Consider the following 9094-nt stretch of genomic DNA (forward strand, 5'->3'; position numbering starts at 1 on the left):
TTCAGAGCAAATTGGCAATTGTGTATATCAGATAAATTCAGGCTGGAGGATGGGTTGGTCAATTTGAAAGCGCTGTTCTACACAGATCAGTTAATTTATTTCTCTTACTCATTCTACATACATTAATATATACACCATATAATTCTGCGATTAAGAAAATTCATGTCACCTTTTACCCTAACCCTATCGGGATTGCCGCAACAGGGAAACATTAGCAGGGACCACTCTCCTGGAAGTCCTCGTAATTTTCTTATGTGGCTATACTTTATTTTAAGATGCTAGGCATACATTTAGATAAGCAGATGAAAGAGTACATTATCCAGGAAATCTCATTTACAATTAATACATACATTCCTGTACAGTCTTGTGAATAAGTTGTAAATAACACGGACAAAAATCATGATTTAAAGAGTTGCATAGTTTTAAACATTCTTTTATAATTTCAGCATCGACTGTTTTAAACGTATTTTCCCTCAAACAATATATTGCTGTAAAGTATATTTCAGTTCTTTTTTATGCCATCAAATGTGAAATTTCGCAATAATATATTTGTATTATATTTGTAGAATCTCTCAGAATGCGAAAGTCACGCATCTTATTAAATGATATCTTTTATGGAAAAGGAGATTGGTGTCTCGTTGCATGCATTGTCATTTCAGTTGTTAATAGCATAGTTTTATCAATAGCCAGCAAATACAATAATCCTCTTTTGCAACAGGTGTGATGTGGTAATATTTATAACCGTTTGCTGTTGAATCGAGTCCAATGCCGTGCCCTTAACCAATCAAAGAGTCAGCTCAAGCCTTTCGTAACGCATGAGCTGCGACTTTCGAAGTAACAAGATCTGAATTTTCTCCTCCCAAAAATTTTAGGAATAAATTACGAATTGACCCATGAAGAAAGTGTTATGTTAGGATCTTTGAATGAACTGAAAAATTCGTTTCGTTGTTTTTCGCAAAATGGCTGCCGCGAGTCTTAGCATACATTAATCATATAAAAACAAGGGTGCACGGATTGGCTGTCAAAAAAAGCTTCAAATGCCTGTTTTGTTTTCTCTCCGCACGAAGTCATTGTGAGAGGCGAGGTGGCCTCATGGTTAGTGCGCTCGACTCCTGAGCGAGTGATCCCGGTTCGGGCCCTGGCCGGGGACATTGTGTTGTGTTCTTGGGCAAGACACTTCACTCTCACGGTACCAATTTATACACCTGGGTGGAGAGAGGCACCGGCGAATTTAATGCTGGGGGTAACCCTGCGATGGACTGGTATCCCATCCAGGGGGGAGTAGAAATACTCTTAGTCGCTTTATGCAAAAGAAACCGGGATATGCTCCGGCCTAATGGGCCACTTGGCTTGTAAGCAGACTTTACCTACCTACGAAGTCCAAAAGGCTGAATTAATGGACCGTAAGAATTCTTTCGTGGCTTCGCGATCGATGCATCGTGAGGAATGCCATTGCAAACTCCGGCGTTCCCAGGGAAAAAGAGAGAACCTGAAAATCGAGGTTGTACTGTTGGGTGTCTCTCTCTCTCTCTCTATCTATCTCTTTCTCGCGCGCACACACACACATACGTGTTATTAACGGCCAGCTAATATGAAGGGCGCACTTTCATGCAGTCAGTAAATGACTGCACAGGAATAAGGTTTTCCGCTTCTTTTATGTTCATTACATTTGTTACTGAATTGTAGAAGATACACTTGTATTTCGAACACCTCGTTATCCTCGTGCTTTGCAATCACTTTTCATTCTCAGGTCATTCGTAAAAGAATAACAAAATGAAAGCGAAACTTGTAACAAAAATCTGCCGAAAACCTTGTGTTCGGGAGTGTCGTGCCTCACCGTCTGCTTTTATTCTTAAAAGTTCAAGGTTTAAAGTTAAGTTTTTAAAAGAAGCCAAGGCATTTATGAGAATTAATTTCATTGCTTCTTGCCTGTTACTGGGGTTCGACCAAACTGGGTTTTGAAGGCGGTGCAACCAAGAAGAAAACCATGAGAGGCGCCAGACTAGACAGAAAGAACAGGACAAAAAACAGGCGATCAAGCACAAGAGCGGCGAACTCCCATTCTTCTGCAATATCACCTTTCTCGTTCTCATCTTTAACTCGACGGGTCAGAACATGTAGCCCCTCAACAACTCTATTTTGTACGGTATTCAGTCCATTATTTCGTTTCGGGGCTAATGAGAGCTTCCTTCTTCGTGCCTGCCCTCCTGACCCACCGGACCTCGAAGATTCCCCTGATACGTTAATGGCTGGTTCGCTTTTTGATTTGGTCGGCGATCCATCGCTCGAAGTGCGCTGGGGTTTGACTAGCGTCCCGTTTTCTCGCGGGATCAGGCTTTTCGGGGGTAGTTCGATCAAAGCAATATGTTCCTCGATGGTGTTGTCTCCGTTGTGTACAATGTACGAATGTCCCGTCTGTTCGTATTCGAAGCAGGCCTCGTCGGATTGTTTTCCACACCACTGACTGATTCCCTTTCCTTTTGGCTTTTTGGTGATGACGAAGAATAGACACGACGCTATCCACTCGTTTATTATGACTCGCAAAGTTTCAGGCATGCGCACTGGACCGGCGTAGTAATATCGCAAGACGATGACCGTGGCCAATATAGCAAAGCAGTTTTGTATCATCAAAATCAGATAGTAATCGCCGAGTAAAGGAATGGCATCGGACGTTGACGGAAGCGTGTTCGAAGCAATGTTCAGAAACACGGTCATGGTCAACAGCACCGTTATGTTGAGAGTCACTCGTTCGCCAGTTATTGGTGGAAGGCAGAAACCCACGAGAATGAAGGTCACGATGATAGTTGTGGGTATGACTAAGTTGAAGATGTAGTAGAGAACCTTTCGTTTCATGTGGATGGTGATGGTGATATCGGCATAAGCTTCAGGACAGCATTGATAGTACAACTTGTTTTTCTTAACGGGAACATCCAAAACTTCCCACTCGCCATTTTTAATGTAGGAGGACATTTCAGCTTTCGTTTGGGTTGTGTACATGTCCAGGAATTTTATGCTGTATGTCCACGATCTGAAATGAAAATTCAAATGCAAGGGATGCGCCAATGATATTTTGAGCATCACTCAAAGTCGTGGAACAATGCCAAAAAACCCTTCGCGCAGGGTTGCAGACCTAATCTTGCCTGATGTAAGCAAGGGAGTTATTACAACGAAACCATAACCAGTTTGAAATTTTCATTTACGTTGTTGCACCAAAACAATGGCAAAAAATCTGGCGAGCCAATGATAACGTAACGCACATACGTACAACCGGTTGTTAGCGAGGGAAGATGTCTGACTGGCCGAAAATTTGGCGTTATTATGCAAAATCAATGCGCCCTCGAGATAACTTTCGAAACTCAACTGAAAACCTCTCCATTAAGGAAAAATTTTGGCTTGTAGCATTGAATGTCAATTTAAGTTACTTCATAAAGATGAAGGTGGATTAATCATCTGCTACGTACCCAAACTTTAAGTAACAGTGCTGCTCATCAAATGGGAAAAAGCGGATATTAAGTTTACAGGAGGAAGTGAACTGTGTCGCTGCAAACCACGTGACTGTGCCGTTGCTGTCAATCACCACTTTTGTCTTGTATTTTTCAAGACCTCCAGTGAAGCCTCCGGCCGCGCTGAAAGAAGTAACTGATGTTAGTATCTTTCAAATATCATTCAGTCCCTCGTTGTATGCGTCTTGTATTTTAATTTCAAAACGAGACAAACCTTTGATATCATTGAGTTGACAAGAACCTTTTTAAACTGACAACTCGCTAAAGAAAAGCTGATTTCAGCATAAAAGGGTAGATACGACTGAGTGAGCTAGAATTGACGCTGTAATAAAGTTTGCATAAAGTACCACATCTTATATCATAGATTTCCTGAAAGTATGGCTGCCCTGTTTATGATAATATGATAGTTTTTGGCATCCGGGAATTGCATGCCACTTATTAAATTCTCTTGATATCATTGGCTCAACGGGTAAAGCGACCGTATGGGAGGTTGCTAATTTTACTTCTCAAACTCATTAATAATTCATAAGCCAAAAACAAAAGAAATCACAACCGTGAAGGAAGTCTGGATGTGTGGTCTTAATAAACATAAAATTTCGCCAGCTTTGATCCCAAATATCTCTTAAAATACTGATTCCTTTGAGAAGCAATATCAAACACTAGAAAGAGTGTTTCATAGGATATGCAAACACCTCGAAATCGGTGAAAAAACTAGGCCTTAGGCTTTGTTTTTCAACTCGATACTCGGTGTTTGGATATCCGATGGAACACTCCTCGTGTTTGATATATTACTTCAACTCAGACTGAAGAAAATGCCGACTTTGTAATGACTTTTCGTAATATTTCGTCGTCTTAATCTGAGCTAGACTAAACTCATGTGCCCTTTCTGGAGATACTCTATTTGCAAAGAATAGTATTAGTGGTCAAGTACCAGCTGTCGTATTCAGGCCCGTGACTTAAACGGACACGCTGTTCTAAATTCGGTTAAACTAATCGTAGCCCGTATTACTCTATTATCTCTTTCATTTCAATCGACTAAAGTCTAGAACACCCATGCTAGTGCGGGTTATAGACGAAAAATCGAGGTGATCGAATCCTGTCGAAGCCGCCTGAATTTTTTAGGTGTCTAGGAAGTGACATTCAGTGCTTAAGGTGATTCTTCAAAAAAGAAGTTGTCGAACGATTTTCTTGAAACACCCCCTGAATGTTCCCTACTAATCCCTTTTTTGAGAACTACAATGAAAAAGATAAGTCACCGTGCTGGCTTAAGAGATATAAATGGGCCAATCTTACCCCATTGATGCCTGTACTGATACTTAATTCGCGTGTTATTTCATCGGCTCAGGGTACATTTTGCGGTAGCTAAACAAGAGAGTTTTTGAAGTAACGCTTGAAAAAACACCTGGTAGGTAGAAAGTCTAGAGCATATGGAATACTGTCTTACATAGTTTATGGCAAAATCACTCAAATTAAAAAGACGTCGACTCAAAACGTTTCTCGAGTCGTTGTTTTCAAGATCATAATTTCCATCTCTGGGTATAAAGGGCTGTGTGTACGTTTTTAGCTATATCTTTTTTTCCTTCCCATAAATTTGCGTTTTTTTTAATTTAAAGGGGATAATTTGTACACCAAAATTACGCAATGAAAAATATAGGTCACCGTGGCGCGTGCTTATTCGCAAAGAGTTGTGGGTCATTCACAACTTCTATCACGTGTTTTGAGAACTGTTTCAGCGTGTATGATCGACTTAGGCCATATTTACAATGTTGCAAATTTGACCATTTTATAAATATTAACACACCATATGCGCAGTACAGGATACGCAGTGCAATACTGAGGAATCACCTTAAATTGTCCAGGTTCACTTCTATCTTTCGACCGATGTTAGTGTTAACTTACTTGTTATACAGGATGATAACTGGTAGCCATACCAATGTCGGTTCAACGTTGATTTTGCTGATTCCTTCATAATGAATTGGGTTCCAAGTAAGGAAAGGGTCCTTCCACTCCTGAAAAAAAAATCCAATACGTAATAATATATATGAAAAAATTACTCGATTCCGATTGGCCGAGAGCAGTGCAGTTCAAGTGTAAAGCCCGGGCCAAACGAGAGTGAGAGTTAAAACGAGAGTTGAAATAGACCTTTTTGCAGTTACGGCGGCCATTTTGATTTCTGTTGTTTCGAAAGACATTATGGGATGCTCAGGGGGCAAATTTATGTGTATTTGCCCCGTGGGCATCCCATAATAGCTATCTGAAACAGTAGAAATCAAAATGGCCGCCGTATCGGTAAAAAGGTCTATTGTCGCTCTCGTTTTGCCAGGAACTCCCATCCAATCTCGGCTACTCTCATCGACTCTCGATGGACTCTCGAAGGCTCTCATCGAATTTGAACCTGCTCAAAGTTTTCGTGAGAGTTAGCGAGAGTTTTGTCTCGTTTGGCCGTGCACGAGAGTTTCAGAGAGAGTTTTGCGGTCGGCAGTTACTATTTTTTCCAGCGGGCTAAGATAAAAAAGGAAAAAAATAATATGGCCTCGGATTCGAGGGCCAAGGACAACGCCAAATAACAATTATTCCATGAGCCCGAGTTGGATATAAAGTGATAAAATAACCAACGAGCGCGTAGCGCGAGTTGGTTATTGTTACGAAAAATAGTATTGCGTGACGAGCGTTACTGTCTAGAATCTTCGCGAGAGTTCGTAATTTGTTTATATTTAGGTTTGTACGTAAGCGTTTCTAAATCGGTGTGTTTTGTAATCTTTCTATAATTAGATTCATTACTATTTTAGAAAGTTCTAGAAGTTTATTGTCCGAGTATATAAGTAGACGAGTCCAAGCGGAGTGTTTTTCTAACTAGTTTTTCACAAGCGAAGAGTTGGCGTTGGCCGTGTTTAGTCAAGTGTGACAGAAGCTGTGTGCATTCAAGTTGGCGGAGGCCGTGTAAGTTTGTGGAGTACGTGCTGTTAAGAGTTTTACTTCGTGGAAACTACGTTCATTTTTGGAATAAATCTTCTTGTTGTTGTTCCGACAACCCTGCGTTCAGTTTAGTCTGCAAGCTAACTTTCCTCAAAACGTTCGAACTCGTAACATTGGGGGCCTGTCCGAGAGGAATTCATTTGTTTGCCGACTACAGAAACCAGGAAAGGATCACAACTTGGAAGGAAGTAGCGACGCTGTGGAAAAGGTTGTAGCGAGTGAAAGAGCCGTGGAATTTTAGTGCTGTGAAAATGGAGAAATTTATTCAGCTTGGCGAAAAGTTTGGTCTGGAAGGAGAAAAGCTGCTTGAATTTGTGCGTGAACAAGAAGAGAAAGAAGACAAACGTAGAGAGGAAGAACGTGAAGAAAAACGCAGACAATTGGAGGAAGAAAAACAAGAAAAACGAAGACAATTGGAGGAAGAAAGAGAAGAAAAACGTAGGCGGTTTGAAGAAGAAAAAGAAGAGAAACGTCGATTACTTGAAGAAGATAAAAGAAGAGAAGACGAAGAGAGAGAAACCAGGCGACAAGAACGCGAACTAAGAAAATTGGAGATGGAAGCCGAGCTGTTGAAACAGAAAGAGGCTATTGAAGCGGCAAGAAGAGAACATGAGCTGGAAATTGCACGTTTGGCTGTGGAGAGTGCTGACGGACGTCCTGAAGTGAGAGAGGATCGGGTTAAGGCACCTAAACTCCCCTCGTTTGTTGATGGTAAAGACGATTTGGACGCGTATTTGCAGAGATTCGAGAGATTTGCCGAGACAGCTAAGTGGAAAAAAGATGGATGGGCATCGAAGCTCAGTGCTCTGTTGTCTGGACGGGCACTAGAAGTGTATTCACGTTTATCGGAGGACGCAGCTAAAGATTATGACAGGGTAAAGATTGCGTTAATGAAGAGATATGACCTTACCGAAGACGGCTATCGTCGAAAATTTAGAGCATCCAAACCGGAAGTCGACGAAAGTCCGGAGCAGTTTATTGTGCGACTGGACAGATACCTGTTACGTTGGCTAGAGCTTTCGGATACTGCGCGAACCTTTGATGGTCTTAAGGACTTGATCGTGAAAGAACAATTTATTGACTCTTGTCCTAAGGATTTGGCAATTCACCTGCGAGAAAGGGCACCTGAGACTCTAGCAAAGATTGCGAAGATCGCTGACCAGTACTTGGAGGCTCATGGTAAACATTTGTTCAGCTCAGCGAGCAGAAAGCCAACAGTGCAGCCGGAGAGGGACGAAGCCAAGAACATGCAGATTAATCCACCAGCTCTGCATTGCTTTAAGTGCAACACCCGAGGTCATAAAGCTGTCAACTGCCCAACCCTAACAAGAAAGTGTTTCCTATGTGGTAAGCTGGGACATGAAGCTAGAAACTGTCGATCAGGTGGACGCAGATCAGGAGCACAAAGTAAGGATGGTAACCCTGTGCAGCGTGGTCAAGTGAGTGCCAGTTGTTTAGTTCAACCACCTGAGGATAAACCTACTGATGAAGAAGTTAAGGCCTGTATTAAAGATGATAAGCTGCTGTTAGCCTGTGGTAAGAAGATCCCATTGTTGAGTAGTGCTTGTGTTGAACCGTTGACTGGAGTGAGAAGTAAAATGCCTGTCGTGAAAGGTAGAGTTGGAGAGAAGCCTGTTGATGTCCTGAGAGATACTGGTTGTAGTGGAATTGTAGTAAAGAGGGATCTTGTGTCTGAGGATCAGTTTACTGGCGAATTTAATGTTATGCTGCTCATTGACAATACGGCAAGGAAAGTTCCCATCGCAAAGATTGACGTTGATACACCTTATCTCAAGGGCCAGGTGGAAGCGCAGTGTCTTCCCGATGCTGTTTATGATTTAATCATTGGTAATGTACCAGGCGCAAGAGCCGCTGACGACCCAGACCCAAGCTGGCAAGTTCCTGTACAAGAAGCTTGTGCTGTAACCACGAGAAGTCAAGTTAAGAAAGCTGGAGAACATATTCCGTTGAAGGTACCAGATACCAAAGAAAGTCCTGTAGTTGATAGGGAAAGGCTCAAGCAAATGCAGCGAGATGACGAGAGCCTACAGAAATTTTGGGAGAAAGATGACGTAGTTGTGAGAGGCCAGGCTGAGACTTCATTTGAAGTGAAAGGTGGAGTTCTGTACCGCGTCTACAAGCACCCTTATGTGAACGGAGGTAAACCCCTGAAGCAGGTTATGGTTCCTGTCCAGCTGAGAAGTCGAATAATGGAACTAGCGCACGGATCGATCATGGGAGGTCACATGGGAATTAAGAAAACGACTGATAAGATTCAAAGCGCGTTCTACTGGCCAGGCATTCAAGGGGACGTGACTCGTTATTGCAAGTCCTGCGATGTATGTCAGAAGACAGTTAACAAGGGTTCCGTACCGAAGGTTCCCCTAGAGAAGATGCCATTAATTGACAAGCCGTTTAAGAGAGTAGCTATCGACCTGGTTGGACCTTTTGTTCCCCCGAGTGAGGACGGTCATAGATATATATTGACATTGGTCGACTTTGCAACTCGTTATCCTGAAGCTGTCCCGCTGAAAAACATTGATACTGAGACTGTGGCGGAAGCGTTGGTGGATATCTTTAGTCGTTTGGGAGTGCCTGAAGAGATCTTGAGCGAC

The 9094-nt window shown here is 42.2% G+C and overlaps 1 protein-coding gene across 2 annotated transcripts in view; it reads right to left on the reverse strand.

Moving 5' to 3' along the window:
• Positions 1 to 245: 245 nt before the first annotated feature.
• LOC138021911 (neuronal acetylcholine receptor subunit alpha-7-like) overlaps positions 246 to 9094 on the reverse strand; it is an 18070-nt gene continuing 9221 nt past the window's right edge. For both annotated transcript variants that reach the window (XM_068868939.1, XM_068868947.1), the window contains 3 exons: positions 5403 to 5512; positions 3462 to 3626; positions 246 to 3028 (listed from right to left, as the gene is read on the reverse strand). In XM_068868939.1, coding sequence (XP_068725040.1) covers positions 1933 to 3028; positions 3462 to 3626; positions 5403 to 5512 — 1371 coding nt within the window. In that variant the 3' untranslated portion in view covers positions 246 to 1932. The remainder of the gene's footprint in view (positions 3029 to 3461; positions 3627 to 5402; positions 5513 to 9094) is intronic.

The sequence above is a fragment of the Montipora capricornis genome, chromosome 2, assembly GCF_036669925.1.
Source record: "Montipora capricornis isolate CH-2021 chromosome 2, ASM3666992v2, whole genome shotgun sequence".
NCBI lineage: Eukaryota > Metazoa > Cnidaria > Anthozoa > Scleractinia > Acroporidae > Montipora > Montipora capricornis.